This window comes from Botryllus schlosseri, chromosome 5 (genome assembly GCF_051294905.1).
Source record: "Botryllus schlosseri isolate E-star chromosome 5, Bs_hap1, whole genome shotgun sequence".
Classification (NCBI taxonomy): Eukaryota; Metazoa; Chordata; class Ascidiacea; order Stolidobranchia; family Styelidae; genus Botryllus; species Botryllus schlosseri.
The window spans coordinates 16,290,734-16,310,413 of record NC_137240.1 but is presented as its reverse complement, the minus strand read 5'-3'; the positions used below and the strand labels follow the sequence as shown (position 1 = coordinate 16,310,413).

Here is a 19,680-nt window from a genome sequence, read left to right as displayed (position 1 = left end):
AGTGATACAAGTTGATTGTCTCCGCTGGGTAAACCTCTGCACGGGACAGAATGAATGCCATAGAAGTTGCCTTGAAACTGTTGGCTACTACATTGCAGGTTGCAGGGTGATCATATCACTATAATAATGATATAATATGACGATAAATTATACTAGTGTCAGTAAATTCGGTACGGTACCTATCTGATGGGAATGGATGTAGCTGCTATTTTTATTGGGCCGGACATACTAACCAAATTCATAATTTCATATTCATTGTTTGTTAATAATTTAGGTCTAATTAGACAGTTGAGAGCAAGAGCATGTGGTCAAATGATACTACCAAGTAGCCTACAAGTCATAGGCAACACGTTAAAATGTGTAGAGGTTTCAGATGCATCTCGGTTCACACAAACATTGGGACAATAGTTGAAACAGGTTGGTTCTAGCAAAGATCCATAGTACAGCTCCAAAACTAACCGGAAATTAGTATTTGAATGAATAGAAAAACTTGCTTGATAGCAGAAAAGGAAATGGTAACACAAGAAATGAAGATCAATTACACAGTGCATTCATAAATCTTACTGAATTCTAAATATATCTATTATTCGTTCACCAGGAAATGAGCTATCGTATCCGGAAAGTTGCACAAATCTCATGACGTGCCTAGTGAAAAATACACACGGCAATTTAAACCAACCATAATCGACACCAAGGCATGGGCTAGTTCTACTTTCCATGCATTACAAGATGAGGGTTAGCGATGATTTAAAAACTTCCCAAGCTAATTACTGATAAATAATACTTCAAGTACAATTTTCATGTAGGCCTACTTCCTTCCAGACTGATTAAAACAGAAAACGACTTATTTCTGTGTTTTCTGTCCCACGTTCTGTAGCCTACTTCAAATAATAACCATCCATCCAACCACATGTAGGGACACAAACAGAGTAATAACAATTGAGTACTTATGTTATTTATAACATTAATACAGATTATCTCTACAACTGGAACAAGAATGCTGTTACAGAGTGCAGAAATTCCAAACAGCCACGCAGGAAAAATCCTTCAAGCAATACAAAATGAAAACATTGAAAATCATCAAGAATGAACTATCAATCATGCCACAATGTATCCAAACAATCAACTAAAAAAGACATGTTACATTATCCAGTCACCATAGAATGTGAAACGGTCAAAACCTATTACCAGGTGCCTGCCACAATCTCCTGTTAGCTCATTGATTCAGGAGCAGTCACAGGGACAAAATTCAAGAACATCACCTCTTGCCTTGAAGAGCATTGGACAGAAACTAATTGATTTTAGTGATGCCGCAATAATTTAACATAAGGGCCGCATCTGTGCAACCATGCTGACAAGCGGAGTAATGTAATAATGCCATGAAATAGTAGGCCGAACGTAGGCTGTCACCATCCTATCAAGAATTAATAACGGTGATGGTAAAATGACTCTAGAAGATTACTCATACCAATCGTGAATACCAGTCACTCGGCGAAAAAAATTCAGGTTCTGAAATGAATGTTGTCAAAACATTCAAGTGTGAGGTCAGTATATGCATATTTAGAGATATTTTAGCCATCCTCTTAGCCCATTTGAGCTTAGCTTAACAGCCACGGAGCTTAGCTTAACAGCCACGGCCCAAGCTACATTAAAACCATCAATTTGCGGGACAAATTTTGCTCTGCTGGCCGCATGTTGCACACCTCTGCTTTAATAAACAAGCACTACGTGGGGAACTTTTACGACACAAGAAGATTTAGTTTTTCCGTCCCACCTTGTGAAAAATTTACTATTGACCCTACACTAGCCTGTCGAAAGCCTCAAGTAACCTACGCTGCTACAACAGACTACCAACTCGCTTCAGCAATGATTCTTGCTATTGCTATTTGCTTGTTCAAATAATTGCCGCTTCGGGCGAAAACATTGAGTCTCTAGCGTCATTCAGCGTGCGAAATAGTGGAAGAAATACAGCTGTTAGATGACGAAGGTAGAATCCGTTACCCGGCCGATTCAAAATGATCAACGGAGTGGAAAGTAAAAACATTCGTACTGTTGCCTGTATCATTCGGTGGTGCAGATTGATCCGTGAGATGTTAACGGGTAGCATCTTATTGCTGCAAGTATCATCAGGGGTTCCTTTTATGTTAGGCGAATTTGGCTATTTCAGCTTATCTAAATAATGCCGATAATCAATTTCTTATCTGACTTGCAGTACCGTATTGAACTAGGATTGTACTGGATCAGCGGCATCGATGATTACTCTGGATCTCACTGGAAAAAGTAGCGGTCGGATATGGTCTCGTAAGCCAAATCCGTCCGCTAACGAAGGAATAATATGCACAATTTGCAATACGGGCAATGGAATCAAGTCAGGGAAAAGACACCGCTTTCTGAAAGCATCATTCATTCATGGTGCCCCTAAACTCATCGCTGGGGATCATTTGGGATCGGTGTATGTATTTGATATAGTCGAAAATCGATTTTCTGTGATACAGAACACTGGTCAAGCTTGTACTTGCATTGCCACGGGCCTGCAGACAAGCTCAGAATACATTATAGCCTTGGCTGATACATCACTGAAATGTTATTCTTCCGAGTCAAAGGAGCTCATTAGTTGGATGCGCGGCCATGAGACTGCTGTTCATACAATCTCATTGAATGATGCTGGTAACACCGCCATAACTACATCTCAAGATACAGCCCAGTTATGGGATGTTGAGACGTTTGAAAGGAAAAGAAAATTGAATGTGATGATGTCAGTCGGCATTCGAAAAGTCTTTTTTATACCTTCAACAAATTTGATAATGACTTGCTTCAAGGACAATACAATTTTCGCTTGGGATGCTGATACGCTGGAGTGGAGATACCAACTGAAATGCACGCAAGCAGATCCTATTGACTACAAGAGTTTCGCAATAGCTAAAAATGGAAAAACATTAGTAGCGGCTGGAAAATGTAGCATTCTACATGTGTACTCTCTCGAAACACTGAGACTCATACGCATAGTGCAGATGCCTGAATATGTCTCGGCGGTAAAAGATATCTCATTTTTACCTGAGAATTTTGACAACGGTGCCAACAAAATACTGGGCGTACTGTCTCAAGATGGCTATACTCAATTCATTGATATTAATACCTGTCGCCTGATGTGGGAGATTTTATCTCCGTGGAATGACGATAAAATTTCCAGCTTTGTAGTAGACCCCAACGGTCATTATATCGTCTGCATCACTGTTGGTGGGTCTCTTGTTTTCTACAATGTCTCAGCATTGTGTGCTGATTTTAACAAGCCGCCTGGGCCTCTGGTGAAAGTTGTTGGTGACATTTGGAAAAGCAAGCTATCAAATGCGACTGAAAGAACAGAATGTGGTGACAACACTACTGTGAATGAAAAGAGTGGTTCCATGAATCTGTCCAAACGGCCAGCGAATGCTAGTCTTTCTACGGGCCGGATGTATAAGAAGTACTTGACAGAAGATTTATCTGAGTCAAAAGATGCGCTACCAAATGGACTGTCGAAAGTACGTCTGTTGAAAGTGCTCAGAGGCTACGGAAGCTATCCTGAACAGTATAGGATGTTCATTTGGAGGAACATGTTACAACTTCCAGAAAACACGCAAGCTTTTTCGGCCTTGGTGAAAAAGGGAGTACATATTTCATACACCTCGTTGATTGAGAAGTATCCTTTAAAAAGCAGAAGGCTTCAGCGGGCCATGCAAAAAATATTGTCGGCCCTCGCACACTGGTCCCCCATCTTCGCAGAGCACGATTCTTTACCGGGCGTTGTGTTTCCGTTTGTGAAGCTGTTTCAAAACAACCACTTGGTGTGTTTCGAGATGGTGGTCACTCTTTTGATGAACTGGTCCCAGCACTGGTTCGAGTTCTTCCCGAATCCGCCTCTGGGCATTTTGGGGGTGATCGAAAACGTCTTGAGTTGCAGAGATAAGAAATTGCTCCATCACTTCATCAAGTTCAAAGTTACCACTCAGCATTACGCTTGGCCCTTGCTGCAGACTCTCTTTACTGAAGTCTTTACCAGAGCAGAATGGCTCAAGTTTTTCGATCATGTATTCTCCAACAAGCCGATGTTCTTGACTTACGCGGTCATCGCCTATTGCATTACTTGTCGTGGAGTCCTTTTACGCACTGAGAGTGGTGATGACATCAAGTTTTTCTTCCACAACCGAAACTCTGTGGACCTGAAGGCAATAATACGCGAGACTTACCACCTCATGGATTGCACGCCTGAGAATGATCAAATGCAATCCGTGGCGGAGGAATTCAAGCCTCTACCTAAAGGCGTCGCTTATCCTGTATTTAACAAATACCCGGAGTTCATCGTGGATTACCAAGCCAAGGAGCGCGAAAAAATCAAGCAGGACGAAATCGAATACTTGAGAGAGAAGAAAGTAACGGAAGAGCTGGCTCGAGAACTAGCGGGCAGACGGCTGGACGACGAGGCTTGGTATCAGAAGCAAGAGATGCTTCTCGACGCGGAAGAGAAGCGAAGAAAAATATTACAAGATGAAAACGAGAAACTGTCGTCGCAACGGATTCGTCTTGGCGCCATGAAAAGAGAGTTACGCGTGAAAGAGTTACAACTCCTTGACGCGGCTCGCTCTAGGTTCGTCCAGCATCAACAAATGCGAAAAGAGACGGCTTTGAAGCGTCTCGAAGAGGAGATCTACAGGACAGCGCGTACTCGCGAACACGAGACTGCCGCAGCCGTGGAAGACGTAGAAATCGAAGGCCTGCAATTGGAAGCACAAAGAGTGAAACTGGAGCAGAAGATGGCCGAACACGAAGCCGAAATGGAACTTGTAAACGAAGGAAGGACCAACGATTACCGTCATCAAGAAACCGCCGAGAGCAGACTGTACCAGAGGTTGAGGCAAAAGCAAACCGACGCGGAATTGACGGCGGCTCGGAAACTGGAAGAACAAATAGGGAAGAAGGAAATTGACAAGCAGTCAGCCGAGCAGCAGTCCGGCGTCGCCCGGCAGTATTTACTCGATGTAAAAAGGCGGGAAAACGATTTGGAGCGAGTGCTAAGCAGCAACCGTGATTACCGCAAAAAGCAACTTGATATCAACAACAAGTTACACGATCTCTTGGACGCGAAAGACACGGAATTGGAAGAGGCAAAAAAGAGATTAATTGATCTGGAACAGGAGTTGGTTAAAGCGCAGGCGGAACGCGTGAGGATTATGGAATTGGAAAAGGCAAACGTGTCGAATTACCGTAGAGATCTCGATTCCTTCCCCGATCGCAGAGAACCGCCTACAACCCGCGACTTGTCCTCACGATTTCAGCCAGGCTCGACTCAGGTTGATGATCAATCCGCGGTGACGTCTTCGATATTTACTACCGAAAGAGGCCGTGGGACTTTCGACGAGAGGGAGAAGCGATTGATGAGCGAAGTCCGTGACTTGAGGCAAAGGCTGGTGTCAGAACGCGCTAGACGGGATCCGCCTCCGTCATACCTGCAAGCTTGATTTTACGTGTTGTCGACTAGTTTATTCATTAGCGTCGGTATACTTCGATTTACTAGGATTTGCGCGATATTTTTGTACGGTAGTACTTTTACTATTCATTGAATAAAAGAAACATTGTGAGCTGGGCTAGTGTAGGTCGTTGGTTTTCAATCGTCGGGCCACGACGGGTGCTTTTGATGTTTGTCATCATTAGTTTAATACAGGGTTGTAAGTTGTAACCAAGTCCCTGTAGCCAATCTTACATATATAAGTTTGACTCAGGTATAACGCATTGTATGTTCTGTACTCAGTAAAGAACGATATCTGATAAAAGGAGTTCAGTCGTTTACAATTCATCATTTAGTCAAGTGCTAGGCGGGGCGCATAGGGTCTAGTCTAGGGTTGCCATATGTCCGGAATTTCACTGTTAAATCTGCGTCCGGGAGGAAATTCGAAAATATGCCTAAATGTCCAGAATTTTGAAGGCTTGATGTGGACTCATAATTAACATTATTTTTGGGCAGATTCGAAATAAGTCTTATTGTGATCGCAATTACAGCAGAACGCATTCCTAGATTCGGTTAAAATCGTTTGAATCAGTGTTTCCTAATCTTGTCTTCAGCCGATTTGGATTTTGAAGTGGGCGGAAACCACTGAACAATATAGACGGGATCGCTGGGATCAGGGGCATGGTATGGGGGGCGCTGAATGAAAATTATCACGCAGTAGATGGTGTAGTTAGGACATATGATTATATAGTAGAACAACAGTTCTATATATCCCTGAGTTCTCATTGTAAACTAACATTCGACAAAATCTGTGAAATCGCAACGTTTTTCGTTACGCTCATTGCGAAATATCCACCGGCCATGCTTCCATGAATGCAGTGGTTTATTTTAATTCATGTAAAATGAATTTGGCGTACTTTTGAATTTCCAATTCCCCGTTAAAACACTCCCGTCACGCTAGCTACTCCAAGTCGTTCCGACACCTTCCTATCTTTTCATTGTATCGCAGTTTTGTGGTGTTTTGAAATGATGAACATATTAATAAACTGATACTGATACTGATAGCTCGGGTTATTTTCCACAAAATGTTTTGAACTAGGTAGGTATTGTATCCTGCAGCACACATCGTGTCGAAATCGAAAAGGCACTGAACTATACAACTTTTGAGAGTGATGCCTTTTGTACATCAAAGATGTTTTGAAGCTTTTTGGCCAAATGATTAACTAAATATACTTGTATTTGAGAGCTACAAAATTAAATCGTCAGTATATTTCTTCATCGTATCATAAAGGAATAGGATGATATTGCTTAGTGTTGTTACCTACATTCATGTTAGAGTTGAGAGCTTGGTACAGTACTAAATTTAATGTGAGCAGAGATCTCTACCACGTTCTCTGTTGATTTAGTAGTCACACAAAGCAATAAAACAAAACCCAATACAATTAACTTCTCGTATTGCCAATCGCAGACGAGAATTCGGGATGTGTACAATTTACATTGATCTCGAACCAAATGCTATGAGCCCGTTGGGCAGGGCCGGCTAACCCGTGGCCCGCGAGAAGGTTTTGAGTGGCCCGCGAGGTAATTTCCGAAATCAGTAATATTATCAAAAATGGATTGCACAGATTGTGAACTTGCAAGGCCAACCAAAAATTTGATTAGTCTGGCCGCAACACTTGAGATGTGGTGACTAAAATATCAGTTCCGAGGCATTGGCAGATCCACGAGCCAGTCACATTTTGGTAGATCTTCGTACACTACAATAAAGCAGAATAATTTGCGATAGATTTATCAAAAGTAAGAAATTTCTACACGCTGCGCGCAACATGTTGTCACTTGATTTCTTGCTTTTAATATTGTTACCCCTTTGTGAAAATGAAAGAACTCCTAATGTATCAGATTGAGTCTAACTATATTCGCGATACGAGACAAAGTGTCGTTCAGCATATGCGACCTTGCGTTTGCGCTTGCAGAAAGACCGTTGACTATGAAACCTAGGCACAAAATGATTTACGCATGTTGGTCGAAGCTTTCGATATCGATATGTTCAGGCGCCGAATAGTCCAGTCCTTGCAAACTTAGCCCAGCGATATACCGCAGGCCCGCAATATAGTGAAGTGACATTATTATTGAGCTATGCCCGCGCAATAGTTCGTCAATCGAATGTGACCCTTTGGCTGAAAAGGTTGGCCACCCCCGCCGTAGGGCTTCCTCGCTGGTTGTTATAACAACCTGGATTTGATCCCGAAAATAGCACATACAATCATTATACCGTACATTAGTCGAGTGGCCTAATAGTGAAGTCCGAAATCGAACTTCGACTAGTAACCCATTGTTTTTTTACTGCAGTCCTTAAAATAGGGGGGGGGGGCAGACCCAGACAATTTATTAAAGGGGGCGCTGGACAAAGAAGGTTAAGAACCACTGGCTAAAATGCTTTATTTAATGATAGTGGCTCTAAACCTGGGGGTCGTTTGCCTTTATTCAGGGGTTCGCGAAGATGTTGAACGTAATCAGCTTCCAAAATAGGCCGTGAGTAATTCTGGGCAAAGCTGCTAGCCTTTTTCTAGTAATCAGCCTATTAAATTTTTAGCTAGCCCACGCAACATATTCAAATTGGAAATGGAATCGCGACCATAAAAGGTTGGAAACCACCGGATGTGCGGTGTTTAAATAGCTCAGTGGTGCGCACCGGCATTAAGCTGGTAAATATTTTTATCGGTATGACCTGAACAAGTGAACATGACTTAACGATGTACAATTGTACAATTACGCTCCATGCATTTTCGAAGTCATCATCCTCCACCAGCTTTACCGCTAACTCTGATCATGTGGGCGGAGAGAGGATCAAAACTGTATAGTAATATATGGAAGAACCAATGTTATAGACAGAATTAATTCAAAAAATTTAACGACCAGCAGATGCAAATAGCAAGCCTTCTAGGACCTAGAACAGAGGTCTCAAACTTAAATGTGCTCGCGGGCCAACTTCCTAATTTCTGATGACGCCGCGGGCCGCAGCATCAATAATATGGGTATATTCAATGTAAAATATCCAAGTACGCCTTATTTGACGGCACCTTGCAGACAGGCATTCCAGAAACACCCTGAAAATGTAATTTACTATTATAGGCCTACTATTCACGCTTGGCATAAAAAAAAACACATTTTCAAATATTTGAATAAATTAATTTTTGTGCAGGCATAATTTGTTTAAATAATGAGTTATAGACAGCATGCGTGAGGACGCATGATGACATCGTAAAAGCTGTCGGGTTATAATATTGCAGCTAGTGGAACTTTGACGTGCCACAATTTTATGTAGAATATTTTAAAATATACTAAAGATTGATCTGATATCAGAGCATGTGAGCGGTGTAGCCTAATCCAGGTTTCTGATATAGTCGTGATAAGTAGGCTATTGTTACTGACATTGCCAAAGTCAAACTACACCAGCGCTAGATTTTCTGCGATTAATATTGAAACATATCAATAACAGCTTAAATATAACACTGGCCAACAAAAAACAACTTTTTCTTGAGTACCAAAGATATTTTAATGGTTTCTAGGTATATTTTTGGACTGCTGAGTCCGAAAATGACATCCGTTTCTCTGAATTGGCTCTACTTTTTGAGATATCGATATTTTTTATTTATCTATTTGATATTTATTTTATTTAATCGTCGTAAGCAGAATACTTGGAAATACGCAGATTTATAATCTTCTCGGCGATCTGTGCCTCACTATGAGGAAGTACCCGACTCCAAGACAAAAACTGCCCTCGAACTGGAGCTTGAATAACATTTTACCGTACAAGAGAGAAAGAATTAATTCCGTATTTTAGCCTACAAGATGAACTTTTTTACTGCAAAGACATCGAAGGGCTTTTACTTAAAACTAAGGTATATGATTGATTAGCGTGCTTTTACAGCTTACTAACTGAACTTTGAGCGTTACTGAACGCAGTGTTTGGGCTTTGACAGCACCTGTTTTTGATTGCAAAAATATGTTGTTTGCCGCTAATATCGCCTAATTTTTATAATTTTTTCTTGGTTTTCACATGAAACAGGACTCTGCGTTAACGATTGCGTCTTCAACGATATCGCTTCAGAAATAGAACAATACTGTATGCACACACTTGAAGAGACAGATGTGAAGTCATCGAAGTTGTAGTATAAAGAGAAATTTACCTATGCCTACATTTGCGTATTTTAAGAACTTTTCCAAACAAAAATGTGGAATATCTCAAAGAATAGGGTCTATTCGAAAAAACTAATATCATTTTCGGATTCAGCGACATATGAACGCCCTATAACCGCGGTATACAAAGATCCGTAGTATACAAAGAGCATTTTATCTATGCCACAATTTGCGTATTTTTAGCACTTCTCGAACCAAAACTATGAAATAATTTTAAAAAAATCGAGCTAATTCAGAAAAACTGATGTCATTTATAGATTTAGCGACCTAAAAATACCCTAAAACCGTTCAAACTTTCTTGGCACCAAAATGTATGTTGACTAGTGTAATTATTATTGTGACATAGTAAAACATTGTTTCTTAACCTATTTAGCGATCCTACCCCTTGTGCTTTCAACAAGATTGCCCGTGCCCCTGTCCATTTTCAACACAATTTCAACACATAGGTACCCTATGTAAAAATCAGAAAGCCCATTAACATAAAATCGCGCGTATCGCGAAGAATATTTTCCAGTTGAATAAATTGGACCAGAAAATATTCCACAGCATATAGGCCTATTTCCACAATGCATCTCATACCCTCTGATGTGGTGCTTCGTACCACGAAGGGGCTACGAACCCCTGGTTAAGAACACTTGAAATAAAAATGTCCAATCGCCGAAGAATCCATTTGTGTTACAGCTGTGGCGCGTACCACTACCTTACTCGCCACTGATAATAACATGTATGAAGAGAACAAACAATAATTAGGATTTATCCAAATTAACGTCACGGGGGCCACAGAATGCCAATGGTTTCCATGCTGACCTGATTAGATATCTATATATCCCACGCAACTCAAGCTACGGCCTTTTGATATATTACTATTCCCGATGACAGTTTCATAGATTGTTGCGTCCGTAGGATTACCAAGTCACTATTCTGAGACGCAAGTCTTTCTCTGATTTCAGCGTTTGACCAGACTCGACTCGAGTCATTTTTAGTTTATGATCCAGTTTATCCAAAATCCAATAATTTGACGAAAGGTCGCACCAAACAAAATCACAATTCTTAGTCACGAATCATCAACGGGTCATGTTTTATCATGATGAACTAGAAATGTGACGAATAGCGATCTTCCACAGCGCGGTAGATTTTAGAAGTGATGTGATAGTGAGGTTTGTTGAGATTTCAGGTTATTGTAGTAGTTTTAGAGTGAACTTCAAATTCTTAAATCTAAAAAAGATATATGACACTGGAATATGTTGTCGAATACTTGAAATGCAAAAATGTCCTCGCGGGCCGCGTGGTTGAGACCTCTGACCTAGAAGCTGCACCTATTACCCTATAGGGGGCCCAAGATCAGTGTATCTTTGGGAGGGAGGGGCTGAAAAAATATAATTTCTGTCCTCATTAGTGGTTACGACTTACCACACACAACACATGCACAACCTCATACTCCTGTACCGGATCGTGACCACCTCTGGTCGACAGGCAAAGCTTTGCCAGTGCGACGTCATATTTGACAAACAATGTACTCATATTTCATTTTGGAATCCGCTAGGGGGCGTTAACGAGTGTCCGGAATTAGAGCCACAAAAATATGGTAACCCTATGGGCCTATAGTCTTGTCGTACTGTCGTGACCCGAGTTCAAGTCATTGTGTTCACTGTACAGTGTGCAGTTTCGAATTCAAATTACGTTCAATCGCTTTCTTACAACTCTGCTTGGGAGATATTGAATGGCTCGCATTCTCCTCATTCTTAAAGGTTTCTGGCGCTATTTTCCAACTACCAGCACTGACAGACGAAATAGTACACTAGTTATGTGGTGACTTAACTATTGTTCGTAGTCAAGACAAAATACCTATTTTGGCCGTCCTAGTCTTGAGTCGTGCACATGACGCGAGTACAAGTCGACAAATTTGTCCGCAAATACCCAGAGTTGAATTTAGCTGCATTCTCAATTATGGGATACAACTGTACCAGTGGATACACCACTTATAGAGTAGCCCGAGGTCGTTGAGTTGATTGGGTCTAGGTGTGTCAGTTCAGTATGGGGGTTGAGGACTGTTAGTCCCGGTAATTACCGTTCCGGGACACACGAAGGCACGCTACACGCGACTCCAAAAAGTGCGCTCCCAAAATGATTGACGGCCATCAAACCGACGCATATTCCAAAGCCTTCTATATAGATTTTCGGCTGCTTAAATGGCTGGCGCCTAATGATTCTGTCCCTGCAATCAAACCCCTCCGACATAAATGAGCAGTGAAGTAACTCTCCACCGGCTATTTCGGGAGCTGAGCCGGAAAGTTGACCCTTTTTTAGTCAACCAACCACGAGGTCGGGAAAAATTTACCATTTCTTCTAGATTTCCCACCAGTATTGTGAGTCTGAAAATTTTCAAGAAGTGTCCTCTTTTCATATTTCCAAAATATGGTGACCGTAATATACACGCACCTACATTATTATTCAAATTCTTTCATTTATTCAAAAATATCTCACGCTCCGCACCACTGGGCCCGAAATTCATACTTATTGTTAATCGCTTAATGTCAGCGATTTGGGCTCATCCGTGAAACGATCGCCTAATTGTAATACAAGCTCTATTTGGCAACTGGAAGCTTCCATAAGGTGTGTTTGTGAGTGTGTGTGTGCGTCTAAGAATCGTATGTATAAAAGGGTAGTGATGAAATTGCCTGTAGAAGGATGTACGGTTCTGCGAGGTGTCCCACAGGGGAGCTCCCATGACTTCATGAATAATTTGCCTCCCGCCCAAGGTTGCATCGCTGTCAGAAGTCTTGTTGATCACCCTATGGGGGCCCAAGACCAACGATTGGGGGCGCGGGAGGTGTCGAAGTGCTGTTTATGTCCTGCCTATTCTAGTCATTGGGATTGATTGTATATAGGTCACCGACATCGCCACCAGTATGGATCGAAAAGCTATGCTTAAACTGACCTTTGTTGAGAGTGTTTATCGAACAGCTTGCGATCCGATAGTGCTGACGTGAATCTACTTTCACGTTTTGTCGTGAATTAGTCTACTTTATTAGTTGACATTTCGACTTATTCAAAATGTTTTATTATCCGACGAAAAGGTATATAATTAATTAAAGTTGTTTTCATCGCAAACGCTATTTCGGAAAACCTATCTAAAAAGGAGATAGATGACGACACACAGCTGACGACGCCTAAAGTTGTCGCGGCTGTCTTTTGTGCCCACGACGCCGTCGTGTTTATAGGATGGGAGTGGGGTGTTCTGCTTATAAAATTATAAATTTCCATGTGCAAGCTATTTTGCAAGCAAACAGTGATGGCATCAGGGCTGTGAGGTCGGAGTTGGCTATTGGAGTCGAAGTTGGAGTCGAAGTCTCTTTTTAGCACGACTTGGAGTCGGATTCGTTAAAACTATAGTACCTGGAATCGGGGTCGGAGTCGTGGAAAAAATACTGACTGGAGTCGGAGTTTGTGAAAATGACCTTGACTTGGACACCGACTCCAACGTCATTATTATGAAAGCAATTGCTTTCAGGTATCTTTAAATTGCTAATAATAACTAGAATAGGATTTTATGCACAATCAATAGGCCTACCAGAGGTGGTCAAAGTAGTCAAGAAAGCTACTCAAGTAGAAGTAGAAGTAGCGACGAAAAAAATCTGCTCAAGTGCGAGTAGAAGTACTTCTTCCATAACCAACCTAAAACTACTTGAAGTAGAAGTCGAATTGGCTGACTTTAAATCTACTCAAGTAACTAAGTAGTTGTGAAAACAGTCGTAGTTCGTTCGCATGGATTGTCAAAAGCTGGAAATTGAGCTATGCGAAAGGCGCAGAGCTTGATATTGATGCATACCAGGAGGTATCCAATTTTCGACAGCATAAGCATTCGTCCGCATCATGAGATGAAAATGATAGTATTGATATGAAAAAGCGACACTAATCCTCTGTTTACTCGAACAGCACATTTTAGAAAATACCATGGTATGGCGCCCTCCCCCATATTATAACGCCCGTAGTTTAGTCGAAGAGCAATATGGAAAAGTTGTATAGAATACGGTGTAAACACTTTGCGCGATTAGTAAACGTTAATAGAAAATATGGCGGATCGTGAAAATGCCATATTATGTAGCTTTATTTCCGGAAATTAAAGTCATTACTTCACTTGGTTTTATACTTCAACATTAGGCCTATGTTATCCAGACAAAAGTACTGATACTAATTAGAACTCAAAGTATGATACTGGGAATTGAAAGTGAAATATAAATACTACTTCTAAAAGCGGAAAATGTACATCATGTCTTAATTCCAGAAAGATTCAAACGTTCAAACGTTATGATGAGCCATATAAACTGTGATGAAATTTTCATATGGGCGAAGGGCGACAATGTGCTGTGAACGGAACCACGCCAACTCGCTACCTAAATTATATTCACCGATACCATCGTGAAATTATACTGGTTACTCCGTATCCACCTCGCGAAGCGCGACGATAATTCCGGGCTTTACTCAACTTTTATGAAAATTAAATGATTGATACTCCGTAAAAACAGCCCCGAAATTACTCAGGCTATCTTCCTGATTGGAGGATTGAACTACTCCTACTTGAGAAACTGAAAATAGCGAAAAGTAAGTAAGTAGATCACAAAACATTACGAAGTAGAAGTAGAAGTAGTGAAAATCAGATTTACTTGAGTAAGTACCAGACGTAGAGTAAAACTACTTGAGTACTTCGAAATAGTAGAAGTACTTCGTTACTGACCACCTCTGATCAGTACCTATTATTAGTAACGATATTGATAAAATTGGACATCATTTGCTAATTGCAACTCAGTAGCATAGAGGAAGAATATCGCAATATGCATCCTCGTAATGCAGTATTTGTAATTATACCATATGATACTGTAACAGATTAAATACATCTTCTGGTTTTGTCAAATTGTTAAATTTATGTAAACATAACCAAACGCTGATTCCCATACCGAACTAAATTGAAAATATTTGTAGTGTAGCTCAGCTGCTTAGGTCGGACAAATGATTAAGAAGGACTGCAAGTCCTAGTCCAAGTGCATGTAGATAGACATATGCTATTTGAGTACTTCCTATTTCGTTTCTGGCCAATATGTTTACTATAGTAGCGAGAGTGTGTGTGCTTGTAATCAGTATAGTGTGTAATGAGAAAATTAGTAAGTTACATATCTGTATTAGTTTCTGACTCATACACACGAGCTACACTTTGATTGTTTTATCTGCATTTTAATTATACAGGATTGGGTATTTGTCATCGTTGAAGGATTCATACATATTAGGCTATTGGAGAGTCCATGATACAAAAACTTATAAAATATTAAAAAGGAAGGATATTTAGAAAGGCACTCTTCCATGTTAATTGCATAGTGAATGATTATGTGCCACAATGAAACAATTTTGCATATCATCATTAGTCATGTGTTTGCATATTTTTAATGGTTATATGATAGTCATTTAACCGTCACTGTGGCATATATTTTTCGAAGTAGATTGGCAATACTGTTAGAGTCAGGGTTGGAGTCGGTGGTAAAGTCTACCGACTCCACAGTCCACACCAGCCCTGGATGGCATAAACCACAAGGGCTCTCGACGACGCGATTGCCAATATAGATATTTCGAGTTCAGGTGGTCCATTACGACTGTCCAGTGTCCACTGGAATGCAGCCGTACGTCACGGAGGTAATCGGAATGCAACCGTGAATACGTAAAGGTTGGACAATGGATATCCATGATCGATATTAAATTAGATTATGATCATGACCAATGGTGTTACAGACGTATGGCTGATGGGAAAACCCTGGAGTAGCTACTGGGCCACGTTCAAGGGTAGTCGAGCAGGCCTATCATGATGACTTGCCGCCAAAGGTTTTTTAATGCATGTTACTGACAAATTGCATCAAGAAAAACACAAACACCCTGATGCAATCGTCCAGCTATTTTAATGAACGATGGAATTTTAATCATACTTTATGTCCGATAAATATCCATCGAACTATATTGGGAAGTTAAATCGAAGCCAATGAGATCATAGCAGAGTCATGTGAGTTTTTTCAGTGTAAATCATTCGTAAGATGCATTAATACCAAACACCTGTAAAGAAAACACGGAGTGTAATATAGTTTCACATGTCTGAGTAGTTGAACTTACAATATATATAGGCGCAAGTGCACATACTTCTGTCTTGCTGCTGTATGCATTTAGCATTGTGCATGGTCCTTTCATAAAGTGAAAATCGATTTGATTTTGAACAAGTATATCCGAATATTAACGTTAGCAAATTGTTGACAGTCCACTGTAAGTAGGCCCTATCGCGTTCCGAGCGCAAACAGTTTCATAAGTTCTCTGGTTCAAGGAATCAATTATGTGATAAATCAAACGATCAGCATAGTGCTCGCACACTGGGAGTGGTTTGTAAATCACACTATGGAGTTCAGAGACAAGCAAATATGACGTGCGAACAAGTACAAAATAAAAGGAATCGTGAGTTAGATTAAATACATTTAGCCTTGTCAACAACGTTTGCATAAGCAATCGCGAAACCCATGTCCTGGAATCATCGGTAAACAAGCACAATCATTTGGCCGCAGCAGATTCGCTATAGGCATATATAGATTTTGAAAAGACGTCGGTAAGGTGAACGATATAGATCAAGTTTCTGCACATTAATAGCAGTTCCTCGGCAGATAATTCTCGTAATAGATGATCGAGGAAGTGACCACGTCCACGTATTCCCTGACGTTAACGTCAAGACGTGAAGCTGCGAAAAGAAATCGACGCCTCAGTCGCAGGCTGACGTGCGACGTGGAAAAACTTGACAGCGAGAAACAGGCGTCCCGTGCGAAATTGTTAAAGGAAATATATTTACTCAAGCTAGAGTCTTTGCGATTGGACCACGCTGCGGCCCAGTGCAAAACCAGGATAATCAGACCAATGAGTGCCCCTCGTTTTCTCAGTCAGGTGTGTATCAAAATCTAGATAGTTTTGACAAATATGCATTATATATTTAATAATACAATGTGATATTAATGCTTATAGCAAAAGGAATTCGGCAAACCCAAACGGCCATTACGACGACCTAGTACGACAGGTAGCCAGCTGCTTTCGTGGGCAGGATTGGATTGCATTCCAGAGAATTCGTGGCATTCGTCACCCACTGCAAGGGCATACCGAAAGAGACCAAAAACCGGTAAGCAGAGTGCTGCTTTCGACCTCAACCGCATATACCAGTGGTTCTCAACCGGGGTGCTGACTAGATTTCTCAGGGGTGCGCGATAAAATGAAGTAAAGAGGGTCGCCGTCGTCGACATATAACACAAATTCAGGACAGCCAAATTTCTTAGTAGCATTTGGGTAAACCGATGACCAATAAAAGGCCACTACCAGCAATAAAGCCGTCTCCTACGTAATCCATTTATCGAAGCAGTCGTACCATAGTTCTATTCTCGCTCCTCGGTTGCACGTTTCTGTTGCTTCTGAGGTTTAATGCGGCTCCACTCCTATGTCGCTCGCTGGTATGGCGTGAAAAAAGTCCAAAGAAAGTCCCGATTAACGACTTTTACGTGAAATCAATCGAAAGGGGCAAGGAAGTGGTCTAAAGAAATACAGCTTAAAATTCGATCACTGCTACATCGGGCACTATAGGCTGGGATGAATGTTAGATCAAGGTACCGTCGTTTGAACATCTCTATATCTGTTCATTACATCGCAGTGTGCCATGTGTATCGCATTGTACATTGTATGTCATGAGCAGATGAAAAGCTATATTTTTTACAATTGTAACACCATTGCGGCTTGGCCGAAAGCAGAGACCTTTTTTTAGTCACCACCATCACAATCTTGTGCTGAACAGTGATATAGCCATAGGGTTGCAGTAAAAACAAAAATCAACTTAAAACAAACACGTTTAAAACAAGGCCCTTGTTTAAAACATTTTATTTATTTATTTTTATACTTCAAAGCCATGACGTCACGAATATTCAATTGTGACATCACAGTGGATTGACATTGACAATTGAAAATATAGGGTAAATATAGCTCCTTTGACGAAATATCTGTACTATTGCTGTTGAGCCGACTATTTCGAGGGTTTCAACCATCCCATATCGATAAACGTCGCCTATATCGGGTGGTAATTGTCCGTAGGCTCATACAACATGTTTTTTTTAGTATTTACACAATTATGGCATAATTTTACAACTTAAAAAAACACATTTTTTTAAAGGCCTTTGTTTAAAACACTGTTTAAAACATGATTTCAACAAAGTGTTTTAAAACACCGTTCGTTTAAAATGCAACCCTAGAAATAGCATGGGTTGCCGAAGTGTTAGCGTGCCGCGAACTATCTATTTTCTCTTTCAGAGGGTGCCGCGATGTCAAAAAGGTTTAAAACCACTGACATATACAGATGCATAATAATCATCCCACATGTATAGTGTAGTCAAAAGATCTCTCACAGCTCCCGACCATTGATATTTTGTCAAGTAAAACTATTGTACTTGATTTAGATATACATGGGGAATTTTGGAATCGATAACATATGAAGGAGTTTGTGTGATATGCCATACGAAATTTCGCTCGAGCCATCGGTAAAGTGGCGATAAAAGCAATATGGGAATTTCGTGTGCGCAATGCGCATATCAGAGATTCATGCAGTCCTATTACTCGATAAATTAAGGTCTGGCGACAGCATAGCTATAGAAGGACGGTCGTTTGATATTTTTCTTCTTTTTTGTTCATTAATATGATGAATTTGGTGACTTAGAACCGACCCAACATAACATTCAGGCGGTTGGAATTATATTGTTATTCTAAACCTTTTTTGCAAGCGCTAACATGGCATTCAGAAATGCATGACTTTTAAAACCATCGGGACTTCAGAGGTATCAGAAAGCAAAATAAAATGACGAGGAACTCGAAGTGCTTAGCCGACTAAGAGGGCCTAAACAAAGAGAACGATTTTGGTAAAATAATACAAAAGCATGACTGATTTTTGAAATAAACATGCCCGATTATTCGATGGATTCTGAGATTTGGGATTTTACCTCAACCTTTGCACTTATCTCATATCCAACTCCCACAGCTACGCGAGGAAGCATAGCAAATTTATTCATGTAAATTTCTGATCCAATCCTTCAGCACACCCTACGATTTCTCGGGCTTCGCAAGCATCAGGAAACCCGCGCCAACCCATAATCAAATACTCGAGGAATGGAAATAACAGGGAACTTCCACCGTGGCCCAAACACTCCTCTTACCAATCGTTGGAAAGGAGAAGACAAAACAATGGTTATGATCTCACCAAACGTCGATATACTATTATTTAATTGCGGTTTCGTAGAATAACGATTGAGAAATTATGCTATCATCGTGTTTTCTTTTCCTGACGCCGCAATTCAGATTTCTTCTTCATTATTCTATTACTAGTCTGACTTTTGAGAAAGTTTCTACGCTTTTATTTTCCTTGCATTAGTTTAAATATACGAGAGCAGACTTTGCTGAACTTTTTTAATCTCAAGTGGCGATATAGCAGTTTGTCTGTATAATTCACAAGATGTTACAAATAGTAGGCCTATATATGGGAATAACTTACAAATTATACCGGACACCTTGTTTACGGCTACGGCATTGCATAGATTTCGACGAGCGCAATACTTCGCAATGAGTTTTGGGAGAACTGACAACCTGCGGGCATTCAATGTCATGTCTTCATAGTGTATAGCTCCTCTATTGGTTCAATACAGCTCATACATACTACTCAACTTTCTGCACTATGGAGACATTTTCGACCGTAGATGGTTCCTTGTTACCATACTCTAATATTGGTATATGTCTATTACATAACTTGATTCACTGAGAGTGAATGTGATTCGGGTTCATGTATTCGATTGCAGGAATGACATTACATGATTTATTCTGACTATGTAACTATGCAGCTATGCGATTGTAATTTATCCGAGACATTCGTTTCCGTGACCGTTATACATATATATATGGCA

The 19,680-nt window shown here is 40.6% G+C and overlaps 2 protein-coding genes across 2 annotated transcripts; both read left to right on the top strand.

Moving 5' to 3' along the window:
* The first annotated feature begins 2,179 nt into the window (after positions 1-2,179).
* On the top strand, positions 2,180-5,615 carry LOC145439240 (TBC1 domain family member 31-like). The gene has a single exon (XM_080316739.1). It carries the CDS (start codon positions 2,253-2,255, stop codon positions 5,493-5,495), a length of 3,243 nt encoding a protein of 1,080 aa, XP_080172865.1. The 5' UTR covers positions 2,180-2,252; the 3' UTR covers positions 5,496-5,615.
* Positions 5,616-16,185: 10,570 nt separating this feature from the next.
* Positions 16,186-19,680, top strand: LOC145439239 (uncharacterized). Its single transcript, XM_080316738.1, has 4 exons — positions 16,186-16,318; positions 16,385-16,642; positions 16,721-16,871; positions 18,821-19,680. The coding sequence occupies exons 2-4, from the start codon at positions 16,385-16,387 to the stop codon at positions 19,006-19,008; spliced, it is 597 nt and encodes a 198-aa protein (XP_080172864.1). The 5' UTR covers positions 16,186-16,318; the 3' UTR covers positions 19,009-19,680.

Excerpts from the sequence above, each read along its gene's own strand:
- LOC145439239 (XM_080316738.1), top strand. The coding sequence starts at position 16,385 with ATGATCGAGGAAGTGACCACGTCCACGTATTCCCTGACGTTAACGTCA. Across the intron at positions 16,643-16,720 it reads CCCCTCGTTTTCTCAGTCAG|CAAAAGGAATTCGGCAAACC; the intron begins GTGTGTATCAAA and ends TAATGCTTATAG. Across the intron at positions 16,872-18,820 it reads CCGAAAGAGACCAAAAACCG|CACACCCTACGATTTCTCGG; the intron begins GTAAGCAGAGTG and ends CCAATCCTTCAG.
- LOC145439240 (XM_080316739.1), top strand. The coding sequence starts at position 2,253 with ATGATTACTCTGGATCTCACTGGAAAAAGTAGCGGTCGGATATGGTCT.